This window comes from Eubalaena glacialis, chromosome 5 (genome assembly GCF_028564815.1).
Source record: "Eubalaena glacialis isolate mEubGla1 chromosome 5, mEubGla1.1.hap2.+ XY, whole genome shotgun sequence".
Lineage (NCBI taxonomy): Eukaryota > Metazoa > Chordata > Mammalia > Artiodactyla > Balaenidae > Eubalaena > Eubalaena glacialis.
In genome coordinates this window covers 123,520,735-123,541,341 of record NC_083720.1, presented here as the reverse complement: position 1 = coordinate 123,541,341, position 20,607 = coordinate 123,520,735, and the positions used below count along the sequence as shown (strand labels likewise).

The 20,607-nt window shown below is 36.1% G+C and overlaps 1 protein-coding gene across 6 annotated transcripts in view; it reads right to left on the bottom strand.

The window, feature by feature from the left end:
• INPP4B (inositol polyphosphate-4-phosphatase type II B) overlaps positions 1-20,607 on the bottom strand; it is a 752,704-nt gene that overhangs the window by 345,424 nt on the left and 386,673 nt on the right. For all 6 annotated transcript variants that reach the window (XM_061192573.1, XM_061192572.1, XM_061192579.1 and 3 more), the window contains 2 exons: positions 12,289-12,500; positions 10,027-10,071 (listed from right to left, as the gene is read on the bottom strand). In XM_061192573.1, coding sequence (XP_061048556.1) covers positions 10,027-10,071; positions 12,289-12,379 — 136 coding nt within the window. In that variant the 5' untranslated portion in view covers positions 12,380-12,500. The remainder of the gene's footprint in view (positions 1-10,026; positions 10,072-12,288; positions 12,501-20,607) is intronic.

Genomic DNA, 20,607 nt, shown 5'->3' with positions numbered 1-20,607 from the left:
TTAGCATGGCCTGAGCCTTCCTTGAGTTTCATCTATTGATAGCTTAGCGCCAAAGCCAGTAAGACTCAATTCTTCCTGATCCCCAAATACAATTTGCAAGCACTAGAATAATGTTGAAAGACTTGTGTTTATTTAGAATTTTAAAACAAGTTTCTCATGTATGTGCAACAATTGTAAAATACTGCAAGAAGATTTCTAGAGCCTTAATTTATTTTTAGAGTGGGATTATAAGTAATAAAGAGGAAAATGTAAATGAGCATTAAACTCATCACCTTAGGAAATGAGCTGTAGGATTTTCTTTCATGTAGTTTGTTACTCCCTTTGCCTGAATTGTCTCTTGTGTTCCTTCTAAACCAGCTGAAATCCTGCTCATCCTTCCAAACCTGGTCCAAATGCCACTTCCTCTGAGACGTCTTTTCTGATGCCACAGTTATATTTAATCACTGCTTGCTCAGTACTTCCATAGTTCTTGGCTTATGTCTTTATTTTGCCCTTATCACAATCTACCTGGCCTGATAGTTTGTCTCTACCATGTCCTGGAAATTCTTGAAAAACAGGAATCAAGAAGGAGGGAGGACAGCCTGATGGTTAAAAGCAGGAGTTCAGATCAGACAAAACTCAGCTTGGATCCTGACTCTGTCACTCAACTTCCATAAGATCTTTGGAAAGTTGATCATTGGGAATCTTAGATTTTTCATCTTTCCATTGAAGATAATATGGGCGAGTTTGTTCTGTACTCAGATTCCTGGGTTCAAATCTTAGGTTCATAACTTTACTTGTTTATGTCTAAGTACCCTTTCCTATAAGACAAAGATGATAATAGAGAATTTATCTCATAATGAAATTCTGAGAATTAAAGTAATTAGTTTATGTAAATTATTTAGAACAACGTCTGGTGAACAAACAAGCACTTAGTAAATGTTAGCTATTTTAATATTATCCTGTAGAATTGTGGTAAGGAAAACATGGCATCCTGTTTGTAAAGAGATAAGCACATAGTAGATGCTCAAAAAATGGTAGCTATTACTGTGATTTCCCGGTACTTTACACTGTAAGAATAAAGAAAATGGCAATCAATGTATAATGAGCAAAAAACTAGAGCAAAGCACATTCTTAGCAGTTGTTTCTCTTGTTGCTTGAAAATCACCTTGCAGCTTATATGAAGAAGTATTTCATATAGTATTTTTATCAATAGATTAAATACAAAAATATACCTCTGTGCTCAGTATTCCCTTTAGTTTGCCTATAATACCACGTAGAGGGTAAAAATACTAAAGAAGATATAATAAAATCTTCCATTCTCCCATTGGAGCTTTAAAAAAGTCAGAGCTTTATGATCACTTATGAACACAGATCAGCAGGAGAGTAGAAGTGTGAACACAGGAGAAAATTGGCAAGTTGAGCCTCCTCAGATTTTTTTTTTTCTTTTCCAGAAACATATAAAACAATGGCTGATTTATAGCAGTTCATAAAGTATGAATGGATGTGACATGCAGGTTAATGAAGGCCTTAGCAAGCTATAAAAGCAGTGTCTATACAGAGATGAGACAGGTTTTGTGCAGCTTGTCAGTTTGGGCGTATTTTATACACATTTTCAAATTCTGAACACAGAAAACTGATCACATGATTTACATGACTTTTTTTTTTCCTAGCTGGGTTATTAGAAATATTGTGGCTGTATATATAAAATCTAAAATCAGTACACAAAATCACCTATATGCTCCAACAGAACAAAGAACAAACTATTTAGAATCAGCATCCTTCTTGTTCTTATTGAAAGTCACTCTCATATTTGAAGTAACCTACCCAACGACATCTTGCCGTTACACCATAACGTAATGTTGTGATAGAACTGAATTTTAATCACTGAATTCTAGGCTGGTACACATCATCTACCTGGTACAGGTATATAGTGGGTTGCATGCCCACAGACTTTTTAAAGTCTCTATTTCCATAGAGAACACAGAGTTTCTACAAGGGTGTACTTCAATTTGTTTATTTAGTCACATTATGTATGGCAGAACTGACATGGCTTACAGAGTGAATGTGAAGTAATTTCCTATAAAGCACTTGGAATCACTGATTTTTCAGTATATACCATGATTCCAAAGGACCAGGAAGCAGATGAATCAAGAATCCTATTTAAGAGCACAGTTTGTATTTTCTCTTCTAGGAAGACAAGATGGCTGGCTTGTTATATGTAACTTGGTGTAATAAAAATAAGTATTTATTGCACGCCTTTTTGTGTCTGTGTTTTCTGAATTTGGAGGATTTACCTTGTTCCAAGCACCGAGCGTCTGCTTCTTCTGTTCTCCTGGTCTAAAATGTGATTCCTCCTTTCCTCTACCTGTTCTAATGCTGCTTTCCTCCTTCAAAAACTCGCTTTAGCTAGTCTTCCTTGGAAAGCCTTTCCTGACCACTCCTTCTCATACTAGTTTGATCCTTGACACCATCTCTCGTATTCTTAGAGCCCCTGAAAAATAGCTTAGCGTTTAAGGATATTTTTAATCACTTCAGGAGTCTTAGTTTGATCTCTCTACTTGCACTATGAGTTAACTGAAAGTAAAGAGCAAAATTTGACTCCTTCAAATATGCCCCCTTTCTTGTTCAGCTTTTTTAGGTATTTATTTAAACAAACAAACACTTGATCGTGACGTTTATATGGGCACGTTGCAGAGATTTTAAAAGATATAACAAAATATCTTTATGCTTTCCTTTGGAAAGCATAACAAAGGAAATAAAAACTGTACCAAGTTGTGAGAACCATGATTAAAGACACTCATGCCTAGTCTTCCAATCTTGTTATTTTGTACACACAAACACTGTTAACACAGTTAAATAAGGGTTATGTTGTACAAGCAGTTTGTTATCCTGCTTTGACAACTCTTGTATTCCCCTGTTTGATGAAATATCCTTTTGAAAGATGATTTTTTAATGACTGAATAGTTTTCTAGCTTAAGAATCTATGTTTCACTATAAAAATTAAACAACACGTGCTGATTGACTCTGAGTTGGGGATGAAATACAGTGGCTTAAACTTCCCCTTTATCTATCCTGACTTTGAAGCACTAGGAAAAAAAGTCAAGAAATGAGATGGGAAAACAGAAATCAAGAGAGATAAGTATCTGAAAATGTATGACAATAACTATCTGAAAATGTATGACAACTTTACAGAGATAACTGCGATATATTTCTGCATTGCTTATTATTGATTGTTATATGATATAATTTTCACTATATTACTAAGAAAATTATAGCAGTTAATATAGATTTATTGATTTTAGAGAAAACTGAAAGAAAAAGTAAGGATCTGTTAAATAATTTGAACCTCAGATTAGTCTTATTTTATGTACTAATAAAACCTATAGGGGAGGAATTGATCCATTTTCAATTCCAGGGGAAAAAGTCTCAGGAAAAATTCATTCCATAAATTTATGTACTGATTCTTAAAAGATAAATCAGCTTCACACAAGGCAAAGGATCTAACAATCAGTTGGCTTTGAATCCCATCTCTCTCTATCCTTTACTCACTAGAGTCTTGGCATCACCCAAGCACCAGGGCTGATCCTATTGTCCAGAGGTGAGGTACAGGTGAGGGTGAGGGAGACTAGAAGAGGCCATGGGAGTAGGGATCTCACTGGCTCAGCCCATCTTCTATCCTACTACTGTCCTAATCTGACCTTGGCATTCCAGTAGCCCAGCAAATGGTCCTTCACTATTTGCCATTTCCTCTTTTACTAAGAGCCCAGATCAGCTCATAGCTTGGTTTCATGCCTGATCAAACTAGCAACCTGATTGACTATCCTTGAACCCCAGTATTTCCATTCTTAAAACCCTATTACCTACTGCACAAGTATCTACTATAGCCTGCCCCCTCCTGCTGGGAAAGTCAACTGGGTTTTTTTTTTAAAACCTTTTTTTTAAATTGAAGTATAGTAAATTTACAATGTTGTGTTAGTTTCAGATGTACAGCAAAGTGATTCAGTTCTATATATCTATAACTATATCCATTCTTTTTCTGATTCTTTTCCATTATGGGTTATTATAAGATATTGAATATAGTTCCCCATGCTATACAGTAGGTCCTTATTGTTTATCTATTTTATTTATATTAGTGTGTATATGTTAATCCCAAATTCTGAATTTATCTCCCCCACTTCGGTAACCGTAAGTTTTTCGATGTCTGTGAGTCTATTTCCGTTTTGTAAATAAGTTCATTTGTATCATTTTTTAAGATTCCACATGTAAGTGATACATGATATTTGTCTTTGTCTGACTTACTTCACTTAATATGAATCTCTAGGTCCATCCAAGTTGCTGCAAATGGCATTATTTCATTCTTTTTTATAGCTGAGTATATTCCATTGTATACATATATACCACATCTTCTTTATCCATTCGTCTGTCAATGGACATTTAGGTTGCTTCCATGTCTTGGCTATTGTAAGTAGTGTTGCAATGAATATTGGGGTACATGTGTCTTTTTGAATTAGAGTTTTCTCCAGATATATGCCCAGGAGTGGGATTGCAGGATCCTATGGCAACTCTACTTTTAGTTTTTAAAGGAAACTCCATACTGTTCTCCATAGTGATTGCACCAATTTACATTCCCAGCAACAGTGTAGGATGGTTCCCTTTTCTCCACACCCTCGCCAGCATTTATTATTTGTAGACTTTTTGATGATGGCCATTCTGACTGGTGTGAGGTGATACCTCATGGTAGTTTTGATTTGCATTTGTCTAATAATTAGCAATATTGAGTATCTTTTCATGTGCCTGTTGGCCATCTGTATGTCTTCTTTGAAGAAATGTCTACTTAGGTCTTCTGCCCATTTTTGGATTGGGTTGTTTGTTTTCCTTTTTTTTTTTGATATTAAGTTGAATGAGCTGTTTGTATATTTTGGAAATTAATCCCTTGTCAGTCGCATCATTTGCAAATATTTTCTCCCATTCTGTAGGTTGTCTTCTTGTTCACCTGGATCTTACATTAGTATGGATACTTTTCAAATCAGCATCTGCAACATGCATAAGTCCCTGTGGACACAAAGAGGCCTTCCTTGACCCTCTATATTCAAAATAGGCCCTCTGAAATGTAAACGTTTTTGGATATTTGATTATATTAAGGAATTTTTATCACTATTTTTAGGACTAATAAAGGTATTGTGGTCATGTTTTGAAAAAACAATGAACAAAAACAAAAACAAAAAGAGCCCTTCTGTTCCCCAAGTCAACTACCTCTCCCCCAGGCACGTTCTAGATAGTCGCCCTGTTTCTGTCTACATAGAACTTAACACTACCTGAAATTACTTTATTTATAAGTTTTCTATGCTCCTAATACACTTTAGATGAGTGAATTACTTGCACTTGTTAAGGATTTCACTCCAGCCTCCACATCCCCACATTCCTATCATAATTGACACTGAGGCTGTTGACACATATAAAATGTGTGTTTTGATGTACCCTGTGTCTGGCTTCCAGTAGGTATCAGTCATCAACGTGTAAGTTATTTAAAGAATGTGACTTCACAGTGTCAAATAAAAAGCACAAGAACCACATGTACACACACATGCCATTCCTCCTGTGCATTAACATGCATTAGTGACTATTGCCTTGGATTTGTGGTATGTGTGGTGTCCATATAAAAATACGAAAACATATTCTTCTAAGTATTCTATTGACTTTGGAGATAGTAAATGGAGGCATGAAAATAAACATTATAAGCATAATCAGGGGGATAAACTTAAGAAATAGTTCATAGGAATTTCTTTTCTTTCATATCTTTGTCAAATGACTCACCTCTATACATTTTCCACAGTGGTTTCAAGAAAGAAATGTTACCAGATTGTAAGAAATGATCCCTCTTCTTAAATGCCAGCTTTGTTGAAATGAAAACGATTTTATTAGACTGTAAACAAAATCTGTGTTCTTTTGGGTTTTTAATTATTTTTCTCTTTGTGAAAATAAAAAGGGTATCAATGTACTCAAGTGAAACAATGAAAGACATGTGGAAGCAGAGTTGTAGGTGTAAGGGTGAATTACAGAATTTAAATGCAGTCAACCACTAGAAATACAGTTGACAATGGGCATGAGATACTCATTTTATCAGTACATGCATATATTGTACTATTTTTAGCTGATGAGCTTGCTCAATTGACTAAGCATCTCCTAACTCATTTACTTAGATAAAGATGTAGCAGAGGAAATTCAGCAAGATATAATGATTTTATAGTGGCATATAGACAAGGCAGAGACAAATCCTTGATGGAATATAACTCATACAAAGCAATATGACACCTACAAAATTAGTGTGGCTGTTTTCCCAATTTAAAAAGCAAGGCCATTGAAACTCTCAATTTGTTTGAATACTTTGGTACAGAATTGATAATCAAATATAAAAAAAAAAAATTAGTTGGATGGAGAAAAAACAAGGCCCTACTGTACAGCACAGAGAACTATATTCAATATCCTGAGATAAACCATAATGGAAAAGAATATATAAAATATGTATATACATGTATAACTGAATCACTTTGCCGTACAGCAGAAATTAACACAACATTGTAAATCAACTATACTTCAATTAAAAAAATCCCCCCCGCAAAAGAATTTAGTTGGCAAATTAGGTGGAAAAAAGTCTCTTACCTTATTTGTTCCATTTTTTCCTAGATTTTTTTTTTTTTTTTTGTATTAAGATGCTTTGCTTTCTTTCTGATTAAATAAACATGCACATTCTTAAACGATGACAAAAATATTTAAGAAACTATTATTCTCTCATTTTTAATTATGAAGTGAAGTCAGCTATATAATAGATGAAATCTTGAATAATTTGTGAGAGTAAAAAAAACTCAAAGGAAAAAAGAGACAAAAATATACTGTAAAACCTACATGGGTTTAGCTGTAATCTCCTTGAAAGAGTAGTTTTTTCAAAAAGTTCTTCAAGAGATGGTACAGTTAAGGATCTTAAAGTGCTAAGAAACATAACAAACGGTTTGGGAAATACATCTTCCAGGATCAAGAGCACAATTCCTTGAAGATTCTAAATAACTTTCTTTTGTTTACTCGTCAGGCATTTCCTGCCATATGATAAAATAAAATTACCTGTTGTTAAGAATTCTACTGTATTTTTTGAATAGATATGAAAAAAAGAAAATTAAGTTTTGTTTTTTTAAGTGGTAGGAATATTATTATGAATAAATTCTCAGAGCTGCTCATCTCTGAGATTATGATTCAAAGCCAGAAATGTAAGTGACGACAGCATTGTACCCAAACTTGACTGCACTTTCAAAAGAGTTAGTATAGTTAGGTCTTTGAACAAGATAAATAACTTTAATTGAAATAGAAGACAGGGGGAGGGGGAAGGGTAAGCTGGGACGAAGTGAGAGAGTGGCATGGACATATATACACTACCAAATGTAAAATAGATAGCTAGTGGGAAGCAGCTGCATAGCACAGGGAGATCAGCTTGGTGCTTTGTGACCACCTAGAGGGGTGGGATAGGGAAGGTGGGAGGGAGACGCAAGAGGGAGGGGATATGGGGATATATGTATATGTATAGATGATTCACTTTGTTATAAAGCAGAAACTAACACACCATTGTAAAGCAATTATACTCCAATAAAGATGTTAAAAAAAAAAGAATATACATAAGTATTAAAAAAAAAAGAAAAAGTATATATTAATTGTTTGGTGAGAGTTATGGGGTCTTCAAGGATCCCCAAAGGGCAATTTAACTGGGAAAAAAAAAAAAAAAGAAACAGAAGACAGGTATTTGGCCCAGGCATTCTGTCTCCATGTTTGACTAACAGCCTCCACTCCAATTGCTTCTGCCTAGTTCAGATTTCCCCTGTTCTCAGGATGCAAGTAAGAAAGCTTTCTCTGTGTTTTGAAATACACCAAATTAGTCTAACAAATCTTCATTTTTCAGAGTCCTGCTAAAAAGGTAAAAAATGAATTTCTTCTCTTAAAAACAAAAGATGAGTAAATGAAGGCTCAAGTAGCAAGAGTCAAGTAGTCAGTGAGTCAAGAGGTGCCTAGGCCTTCTTTGCTACTTGGCTCCCTTTCTGAAAAATGAATTCTTTCTATATCTGACAACATCTGAGAACTCTCTAGAAAAATAAACAAATAAAGTATAGCTTTATCAGTGGTTGTCAGGGATTACAGGAGAGAGGGGGATGAATAGTTAGAAGTCAGAGAACTTTTAGGACAGTGAAGATAATAAGTGTGATATTATAATGATGAATACATGTCTATACACTGTCCAAATCCATAGAATGTATCACACCAAGAATGAATCCTAATGTAAACTATAGACTTAGGGTAATAATAATCTGTCACTGTAAGTTCATCAACTGTAACAACTGTACCACTCTGGCAGGGGATGTACTTTCTGTTCACATTTGATGTGAGCTTAAAACTGCTCTAAAAATAAAATCTATTAGAAAGAGAAAGAAAACAAAACCAAAAAATTATGATTATTTCTTTTCAATAAGTTATGCCTCAAAATGTAATATTTCGAGCAAAGGATGTAAACTTGAAACCTATTTCATTATATAATGAAAAAGTATATTCCTAAAATAATTGGGACTTCAAACAACTAAAAACTACTGCAGATAGCGGATGTATATATTTCAATTTTCCCATAACTTTATAAAATATGTATATCAATATTTAAAGATTTGCATACTAAAATGTATCTGGTGTCTCTATATGAAATTGAATACATGCATTTACAATTCTATAAAACTTCATACAAATAAAATGTAAAGATATTGGGGACCTTTCAAAATATTTGAGAACAGTGAGAGAGGGGGGGAAAAAAACCTTCTCTGAATAGTTCATAGGAACCATATTTTTACCCCCTTTAAATACTATTTTGCAGCTAATTCCCTAATAGCACTTTGTAGTCATACCTGATTCAAACACAAAGCAGCTCCCACTCACTAGCTAAGTAGTGGACCAGCCTCAGGGTACACATTTTTTTTAAAACCACTGATGTTTAAGCAAAAAAAAATTGTATTGAAGTATAGTTGGTTTACAATATTGTAGGGGTGCACATTTTTAATAATTCACCCTCGACAAAGTTAGAAATTTCTACATGCGCCAGATCTTTAGAGTTGCTTAAGCAAGTTAAAGCTTTGAATTAAAATTAAACTCTCAAAGTCAAGGATCTGTCCACAACATCAAGACGGAAGAGTAAGGGGATTGGGACTTCCCTGGTGGCGCAATGGTTAGGAATCTGCCTGCCAATGCAGGGAACACAGGCTCGAGCCCTGGTCCAGAAAGATCCCACACGCTGCGGAGCAACTAAGCCCGTGCGCCACAACTACTGAGCCTGCGTTCTAGAGTCTGCGAGCCACAACTACTGGAGCCCACACACCGCAACTACTGAAGCCTGTGTGCCTAGATCCCGTGCTCTGCAACAAGAAAAGCCACTGCAGTGAGAAGCCCACACACTGCAACGAAGAGTAGCCCCCGCTCGCCGCAACTAGAGAAAGCCCGTGCCCAGCAACAAAGACCCAATGCAGCCAAAAATTAATTAATTATTTTAAAAAAAGAGTAAGGGGATATTTTTGAGTGAGTGAGACCGAAAGGGGGCATGAACCTTGTAAATGGCATAAAGGAGGATCAAGGAAAACTCTACATGAGCCCAGTCTCCAGCCCAAGGAGTAGATAATTAGACAGATGCATTTTGAGAAATGTTGATTAGCAACAAAATCGGGTCACTGTATTAGAATGAGTGCTGGGCACCAGATTTGCGGAGAGCAGACCTGATTGAGAGGCACAGACCCATCACCACTGAGCCCTCAATCCTTGGGTCATGAGCTGACCTGCTCCACAGCTCGGATTCTTTACTAATAAATTGGGGGAAATAACACTTACCTCATAGAATGAAATTTTTTCACAGAATGATATTCAAAAGTTTATAAAATATATAATGATATAAGTAACGTATCTAAAGTTGTAAATTATATGTACAAATGGCTTATTACATTTATAGCTATAAATAAATAAGATGGAATTTCTTACCAAGGATGAATTCCAGCTGAGGTTCATTTGGAGTCTTCTGAATACCTATGAATAATAGGAACAAATTCAGATTGAAGATATTTAACTCACTATGAAAATTGTGTCAGCATATATTACTTTCAGCCTGCCCAGTATGTATAAATGCATTAGTTGGCCGAACAAATAAACTCAGTTAATTGTCTTAACATATATATAAGGAGTCGGTTCTCAGGGCAGGACATAATATTTGTAGATATGACTACAGATTTGATTGATCTATTTAGCACCATGGCCATAAAAAACTCAGAAACGTTGCTTTTGTAAGCCGCATGACAAATATAAAACATATTTTCAACTGTTTCTGTTTCTTTTGGATACATGTAGACAGAGATGGGACCTTCACAAAGGATGACCTCACCAAAGTCCGCTCTAACATAGATTTCTCTTTCACACCACTCCAACCTGGTGTTAATAGTAAATTATTAATTAAAGAGCTATCTCTGGTTCGCTTACTCAGGACATGATGATGGTGGTTATTCAGCCAACTTACTGATAGCTCAAATCAGCATTCTGTTAATGTTTCTATTCCTTTTCTGGCAATTAAAAAAAATCTATTAACATGGCTAAATGATTGAAGATGAAGTGGGAGGGAAAGTGAGTCTGAGAAAAAGGTAAGGAAATGGGAATGTCTACTGGTTAGAAGGTAGCAAGGTAAGGCTGGGGCAAGTGATCATGTCCTAGATGGACTCTCTACGACCACACATGGTGTGGGGCTTCCTAAACAAGAGGGACTGAGGACTGGGATGTCATTTGTAACCACTCATGGTGACCGAGAAATGTAAGAATATTGTAAAAATCTTTTCCTCATTTATTTTTACTGGTGCACCCATCAGATACAATTTAAATTTATTAGCATTTGGTCATGAATCTACTGTGTTAACTACAGATTGGCACTTGCCATCTGCCTCTACAGGGATGAAATCATGTGCTGCAGCTGCTGACCTTCAAAGGAGTTCAGGGTGGAGAGCAGGAATGAGGCACTCTGTGCTCTGGGAAAAACTGGCAGAACCGGTCTTCAGATGGTTAGATATTTTCAGATGACGATTTTATGAGCCCAATTCTTGCATCTCCTCATATCTAGAAAACCACTAAAACCCTGCATGGTGACGTCTGCTCCTGGTGCCTAGCAGAAACCTTCTGCAAAAAATATGTGCTTGATTGCATGGACTCTCCCTTCACCAAAATCACATATATACTGACCTTCCCTCCTGCCTCTTTGGAGCTGTTTCTCAGAGCTATCTGAAATGCTGCCTCCCAGGCTATAGTCCTCATTTTGCCCCAAATAAAACTTAACTCACAGCTCTCAAATTGTGCATTTTTTTTTCAGTCGACAACTGTTAGAACCACCTCTTTGTATAAAAATCATCCATTTTTTATTTACAGAGTTCACTTTTTTTTGCAGAGTAACCATTTATTTTTATTTCCTGCTGACATTTAACATTGCTATGGTTAACAATTTTAGACTTTCCAAGAGAGGTTAAAGTGACAATCATTAGGTAGGTCTTTGTTAATTTCAAATACTGTGGGTTTTTTTTAAAGGTTATTAACAATCTGCTGTAAGCTCTGACAATCAAATTTCTCAAAATAACTCATCCAACCAATACCATTTTCTAAAGATTATTTTTATAATATAAATGAAATGAGAAGCTAGGCATATGTTTGCCAGGGTTAAATAACTGGGCAACAAGAATCTTCTGAAAAGAAAAAGACACAATTTATGCTAAACAATCAAACCCAAACTCTAAGATGTTAAGCATGAGAGAAAACGTGCAATTCTTCCAATGATTTTAATTACTCGAGTAGCACAAAGACCAGTGTTAATGTTCAACTGCAAATCTTGGCCAAATAGCCAAGCTTGCTCTATTTATGTGACTTAGTGCTCTCAGGTATGGCAGCGACAGGCTAAGCATCTAGTGTAACTATTGTGCCCTAATGCTTTCAACTGAAATGTCTTTGGTTTTAAAGAGAAAATTTCCATGTTCCAAAAAATAATACCACGTGAGATTATAAAAATGTTCAATAGAAAGTGTACTTAAAAAGTATTTATTAATGTCTTAATACACATTCAACAATGATGATTCTATTTGCTATTTAACCATTTCATAGATGATCATCTACCTCACCCAAGATAGAAGATGAGAGGCATATCATAGATTCAGAACACTGAAACAAATAGCACAAAGGAACAAAGTTAGTTAATTTGGGGGGTGCATGCATACTCACTTGTGAACTGAAAGTCCCCAGTATCATTTGCCTGGGGTGTGGGCAGAAAGTTCTGGCCTTCTTCTGATGCTCCTTCCTCTTTGATTTCCATGATCAAGCTTCACAGTTCTTTAAATCTTCCAAATATTTGTGCCCAAATGTCACTGCCAATGATTCCTGGTTTAATATAGATGTATCTTCACACTAAAGTCCTGATATCCCACTCTGAAATTCTGCATTTAGGAAACAGCAACAGCAAAAATCTCGGTTACTTCAGAGTTCAGTATAAAGCTAAGAATTAAAGGTAGGTAGAGCCTACAGCTACCTTCATATGAACTTCCTTCCTGCCCATCCCACTTTTACTTTCAGAAACAATCCACCCAGTTAATGTACCATAAACACTGGGTTAAATGGATAATCTCTATGCAATCACTTTATAGTCATATGAGGGACTTCTAAATTCTGAAAGGTATATTATTTCTTTTCTAGTTCATTTTGTAAAATAGCAGAGAGCTATATGTACCTAATTTAGCAGCAAGAGCAGATAGCATCTTGTCCAGGCATTAGCATGTTTTGCTAAGGCGAATCTTGCTATCATTCCTTCCATTAGAACTGCCCTCTATGCTCATCTCTCCATCCACCCTTGTTAAAACATTGTTCATGAGCATATAAAGATAATTTGGCATGATGCTCTTCTTCCAAGGTGAGCCAACAGGTTGTTCAGGGGAGTTTCCAACCTCATCATTATCCATAAAGTCTCTTGCTGCTCTGTCTGACAAAGGCTTAATTGTTTAATGATCGGGGTATACGGGGAAAAGAATGAATAATAATTCTAAAAAGCTAAAGCTCCAAGGGAAATGAAAATAATGGCAAAATGATGAAAATTAGCATGGGGAAAGAAGCCTCCAAGAATTTAATACCCTGTTGCACAGACAGCCTCAAATAGTATCAAATTCATTTTGATATTTAGTATGTTATACATGACCAAGAACGATTAGGAAAAAAATCAATGCTGTTTTAAATCAACTTACCAGCTGAATTAAAATGTATAAAAATCTTTAAACGTCTACTCAATGCTGTTTAATGAGATAGCAGCAGTAGAGTTTGGTTTGGAATACTGATTTGGTCTCCAACTTCACAAGTCCACAAACTCACTCTTTGTTGTTCTTAACAAAAGCAGCTTCATTTATAATTCAGTTCTAGTTTTTAAATATCATCTGGCAAAAATTAAATCCACAAAGCATCTTGAATCTTTAGAAATGATTACAATAAGGTTGCAGATAAATACGCATTGGCTTCTAAGGATACAACTAGGAATACTTGCTAGGGTAAAGGGCCATAGCGCTATCAGTAAGACCAAAACCATCAATTGGATAATTATATTTTATTTATCTTTTCATTGAGTTATAGTTGATGCACATTATTATATAAGTTACAGGTGTACAATATTGTGATTCACAATTTTTAAAGTTATAGTGCATTTATAGTTACTACAAAATATTGGCTATATTCCCTATGAGGTACAATATATCCTTGTAGCTTATTTTATACATAATAATTTGTCTCTCTTAATCCCCTACCACTATATTGGAAATAAAAGCAAAAATAAACAAATGGCACCTAATTAAACATAAAAGCTTTTGCACAGCAAAGGAAACCACTGACAAAATGAACAGACAACATACTGAGTGGGAGAAAAATACTTGCAAATGATATGACCGATAAGGGGTTAATATCCAAAATATATAAACAGCTCATAGAATTCAACATCAAAAAACAAACAACCCAGACACAGACTGGCTGAATGGATACAAAAACAAGACCCGTATATATGCTGTCTACAAGAGACCCACTTCAGACCTAGGGACACATACAGACTGAAAGTTGAGGGGATGGAAAAGGTATTCCATGCAAATGGAAAACAAAAGAAAGCTGGAGTACCAATTCTCATATCAGACAAAATAGTCTTTAAAGTAAAGACTATTACAAGAGAAAAAAAGGACACTACATAATGATCAAGGGATCAATCCAAGAAGAAGATATAACAATTGTAAATATTTATGCACCCAACATAGGAGCACCTCAATACATAAGGCAAATGCTAACAGCCATAAAAGGGGAAATCGACAGTAACACAATCATAGTAGGGGACTTTAACACCCCACTTTCACTTTCACCAATGGACAGATCATCCAAAATGAAAATAAATAAGGAAACACAAGCCTTAAATGATACATTAAAAGAGAAGAACTTAATTGATACTTACAGGACATTCCATCCAAAAACAACAGAATACACATTCTTCTCAAGTGCTCATGGAACATTCTCCATGACAGATCATATCTTGGGTCACAAATCAAGCCTTGATAAACTTAAGAAAATTGAAATCGTATCAAGGTTCTTTTCTGACCACAAATTTATGAGACTAGATATTAATTACAGGAAAAAATCCGTAAAAAATACACACACGGAGGCTAAACAATACACTACTTAATAACCAAGAGATCACTGAAGGAATCAAAGAGGAAATCAAAAAATACCGAGAAACAAATGACAATGAAAACACGACGACCAAAAACCTATAGGATGCAGCAAAAGCAGTTCTAAGAGGGAAGTTTATAGCAATACAATTCTACCTCAAGAAACAAAAAAATCTCAAATAAACAACCTAAACTTACACCTAAAGCAATTAGAGAAAGAGGAACAAAAAAACCACCAGGTTAGCAGAAGGAAAGAAATCATAAAGTTCAGATCAGAAATAAATGAAAAAGAAATGAAGGAAACAATAGCAAAGATCAATAAAACTAAAAGCTGGTTCTTTGAGAAGATAAACAAAATTGATAAACCATTAGCCAGACTCATGAAGAAAAAAAGCGAGAAGACTCAAATCAACAGAATTAGAAATGAAAAAGGAGAAGTAACAACTCACACTGCAGAAATACAAAGGATCATGAGAGATTACTACAAGCAACTCTATGCCAATAAAATGGACAACCTGGAAGAAATGGACAAATGCTTAGAAAAGCACAACCTTCTTGGACTGAAACAGGAAGAAATAGAAAATATAAACAGACAAATCACAAGCACTGAAATTGAAACTGTGATTAAAAATCTTCCAACAAACAAAAGCCCAGAACCAGATGGCTTCACAGGTGAATTCTATCAAACATTTAGAGAAGAGCTAACACCTATCCTTCTCAAACTCTTCCAAAATATAGCAGAGGAAGGAACACTCCCAAACTCATTCTACGAGGCCACGGTCACCCTGATACCAAAATCAGACAAAGATGTCACAAGGAAAGAAACCTACAGGTCAATGTCCCTGATGAACATAGATGCAAAAAATCCTCAACAAAATACTACCAAACAGAATCCAACAGCGCATTAAAATGATCACACACCATGATCAAGTGTTGGTTTATCCCAGTAATGCAAGGGTTCTTCAATATAGGCAAATCAATCAATGTGATATACCATATTAAAAAACTGAAGAATAAAAACCATATGGTCATCTCAATAGATGCAGAAAAAGCTTTTGACAAAATTCAACACCAATATATGATAAAGAGCATACAGAAAGTAGGCATAGAGGGAACTTATCTCAACATAATAAAGGCCATATATAACAAAGCCACAGCCAACAACGTTCTCAATGGTGAAAAACTGAAACCATTGTCACTAAGATCAGGAACAAGACAAGGTTGTCCCCTCTCACCACTATTATTCAACATAGTTTTGGAAGTTTCAGCCACAGCAATCAGAGAAGAAAAAGAAATAAAAAGAATCCAAATCAGAAAAGAGGAAGTAAAGCTGTCACTATTTGCAGATGACATGATACTATACATAGAGAACCCTAAAGATGCTACCAGAAAACTACTAGAGCTAATCAATGAATTTGGTAAAGTAGCAGGATCAAAATTAATGCACAGAAATCTCTTGCATTCCTATACACTAATGATGAAAAATCTGAAAGAGAAATTAAGGAAACACTCCCATTTACCACTGCAACAAAAAGAATAAAATACCTAGGAATAAACCTACCTAAGGAGACAAAAGACCTGTATGCAGAAAACTATAAGACACTGATGAAAGAAATTAAAGATGATACAAACAGATGGAGAGATATACCACATTCTTGGACCGGAAGACGCAACATTGTGAAAATGACTCTACTACCCAAAGCAATCAACAGATTCAATGCAATCCCTATCAAACTACCAATGGCATTTTTCACAGAACTAGAACAAAATATTTCACAATTTGTGTGGAAACACAAAAGACCCTGAATAGCCAAAGCAAAGTTGAGAAAGAAAAACTGAGCTGGAGGAATCAGGCTCCCGGACCTCAGACTATACTACAAAGCTACAGTAATCAACAAAGCATGGTACTGGCACAAAAACATAAATATAGATCAATGGAACAGGATAGTAAGCCCAAAGATAAACCCACGCACATATGGTCTCCTTATCTTTGATAAAGGAGGCAGGAATATACACTGGAGAAAAGATAGCCTCTTCAATAAGTGGTGCTGGGAAAACTGGACAGCTACATGTAAAAGAATGAAATTAGAACACTCCCTAACACCATACACAAAAATAAACTCAAAATGGATTAAAGACCTAAATGTAAGGCCAGACACTATCAAACTGTTAGAGGAAAACATAGGCAGAACACTCTATGATATAAATCACAGCCAGATCCTTTTTGACCCACCTCCTAGAGAAATGGAAATAAAAACAAAAATAAACAAATGGGACCTAAGGAAACTTAAAAGCTTTTGCACAGCAAAGGAAACCATAAACAAGATGAAAAGACAACCCTCAGAATGGGAGAAAATATTTGCAAATGAAGCAACTGACAAAGGATTGGTCTCCAAAATTTACAAGCAGCTCATGCAGCTCAATATCAAAAAAACAAAAAACCCAATCCAAAAATGGGCAGAAGGCTTAAATAGACATTTCTCCAATGAAGATATACAGATTGCCAACAAACACATGAAAGAATGCTCAACATCATTAATCATTAGAGAATTGCAAATCAAAACTACAATGAGGTATCACCTCACACTGGTCAGAATGGCCATCATCAAAATATCTACAAACAATAAATGCTGGAGAGGGTGTGGAGAAAAGGGAACCCTCTTACACTGTTGGTGGGAATGTAAATTGATACAGCCCCTATGGAGAACAGTATGGAGGTTCCTTAAAAAACTACAGATAGAACTACCATACGACCCAGCAATCCCACTACTGGGCATATACCCTGAGAAAACCATAATTCAAAAAGAATCATGTACCACAATGTTCATTGCAGCTCTATTTACAATAGCCAAGACATGGAAGCAACCTAAATGTTCATCAACAGATGAATGGATAAAAAGATGTGGCACATATATACGATGGAATATTACTCAGCCATAAAAAGAAACGAAATTGAGTTATTTGTAGTGAGGCAGATGGACCTAGAGTCTGTCATACAGAGTGAAGTAAGTCAGAAACGGAAAAACAAATACCGTATGGTAAAACATATATATGGAACAACAAAAAAAAAAGGTTCTGAAGAAACTAGGGGCAGGACAGGAATAAAGACACAAACGTAGAGAATGGACTTGAGGACACAGGGAGGGGGAAGGGCAAGCTGGGACGAAGTGAGAGAGTGGCATGGACTTATATAGACTACCAAATGTTAAATAGATAGCTAGTGGGAAGCAACCACATAGCACAGGGAGATCAGCTCGGTGTTTTTTGACCACCTAGAGAGGTGGGACAGGGAGGGTGGGAGGGAGACGAAAAAGGGAAGAGATATGGGGATATATGTATGTGTATAGCTGATTCACTTTGTTATACAGCAGAAACTAACACACCATTATAAAGCAATTATACTCCAATAAAGATGTTCAAAAAAAAGAGTAATTAAAAAAAAAAACCCAATTAAAAATGGGCAGAGGCAATGCAGATGGCCAACAGGCACATGAAAAGATGCTCAACATCACTAATCATCAAGGAAATGCAAATCAAAACCACAATGAGCTATCGCCTCATGCCTGTCAGAATGGCTATCATCATAAAGAACACAAATAAATGTTGGAGAGGATGTGGAGAAAAAGGAACCCTCATACACTATTGGTAGGAAATTGGTGAAGCCACTGTGGAAAACAACATGGAGAGTCCTCAGAAAACTAAAACTAGAACTACCATATGACCCAGCAATTTCACTCCAGGGTATATATGTGAAAAATAATAAAAAAAGTGAAAACACGAATTCAGAAAGATACATGTACCCCAATGTTCACAGCAGCACCATTTACAATTGCCAAAATATGGAAGCAACCTAAGTATCTATCAACAGATGAAAGGATAAGGAAAATGTGGTATACAGTAGAATACTACTCAGCCATTAAAAATGTTTAAAATTTTGCCATTTGTAGCAACATGGATGGACTTGGAGGGCATTATGCTAAGTGAAATAAGTCAAACACAGGAAGACAAGTACCGTATGATATTACTTATATGTGAAATGTAAAAAATATAACAAACTAGTGAATGTAATAAAAAAGAAGCAGACTCACAGATACAGAGAACAAATTAATGGTTTCCAGAGTGGAGAGGGAATGGGGAAAGGGCAATATAGGGGTAGAAAATTATATTTTAAATTAAGATAATGTTTTCTACTTTCTTGTTGGATTATTTAAATTCAGATGTCTTTTTAATAAGGACAGGCACATATTTATTGCACCACATTCTCTCAAGAACCTATGATAAATGCATTAGCATTAGTGGAATGCATTAGCATTAATATCTGTGGAAGACGGCCATGTATGTGGGACTTGGATACACGGACTTTGTTAAATTCACTACACTTCTTGATCAAAGACTCAACCCCTAATCCTGATCAGTTATCTTAAAAACTGACAAGGAGACCTAAACAAAGCAATATGGATGAATCCTAGCAAAATAATAACCCAGCACACTAATGGTAAATAATTAATAAATCTCAACTCTGTGTGTGGGTTGTGTGCACTTGTGTAATTTGGGGGTGAGTAGAGAGGACTAAAGTAAGACGTCTTCCAAGACTCATTAACGTGGCCCCATCTTAAGCATACCCATTCAAAACTGAAAAATGAGTTCAGTTTTGGAGAGAATGGAGCCAGATATACGAAACTAAGTTTATATGACAACCTCTTATGATTCTATTCATCTTCATTCTATCTTTGTTGCATTTGAGGACAAATTTCAGATTTGATACTTGTTATCAAGGCACAGACATCAGAAGGAACAGCTGCATTACTAGCAAAGTTCTAGAAAACCAAGTATTTCTAGCTGGTAAATATAGCATTTACGTAGGGTTATGGTTAGGTGCAACAGTTCCTTTTCTGTGTCTGTTTGGAAATTTTTTGGTTTGGAGATCATGCTCCAGAATAGACTGAGGTTTTTACATACCACACAAAATTTTTAAACAGATAGCCAGAGACTAAACTTAATTCTTAAAGCAGAAAGAAGTCACATTAAATATACCTTACCCAGGAAAGTAACATGATCATATTTGATTTTAGGAAGTTTACTGAGGGTCAAAGTAGAGAATATACTAAAAGGTGGCAACTTGATAAGGAAATCAACCTGTTTGGAGGTAATTTTAATATTCTACGAAAATAAAATATTAAAAAAGACCTATGCCAAAATATTGAATAGAAGCAGATATCTAGAGAAGAGAATCTGGATTCCAAAAAATTTTATTAAATAGAATTACCTAGAGGAGCTTTAAGATGGCAGAAGAATAAGACGTGGAGATCACCTTCCTCCCCACAAATACATCAGAAATACATCTACATGTGGAACAAATCCTACAGAACACCTACTGAACGCTGGCAAAAGACCTCAGACCTCCCAAAAGGCAAGAAACTCCCCACGTACCTGGGTAGGGCAAAAGAAAAAAGAAAAAACAGGCAAAAGAATAGGGACGGGACCTGCACCAGTGGGAGGGAGCTGTGAAGGAGGAAAGGTTTCCACACACTAGGAGCCCCTTCAAGGGCGGAGACTGCGGGTGGCGGAGGGGGAAGCTTCGGAGCCACGGAGGAGAGCGCAGCCACAGGGGTGTGGAGGGCAAAGTGGAGAGATTCCCGCACGGAGGATCGGTGCCGACCAGCACTCACCAGCCCGAGAGGCTTCTCTGCGCACCCGCCGGGGCGGGAGGGGCTGGGAGCTGAGGCTCGGGCTTCGGTGTTAGCCGGGAGGGAGTCCGGGAAAAAGTCTGGACCTGCCGAAGAGGCAAGAGACTTTTTCTTGTCTCTTTGTTTCCTGGTGCGCGAGGACAGGGGATTCAGAGCGCCGCCTAAACGAGCTC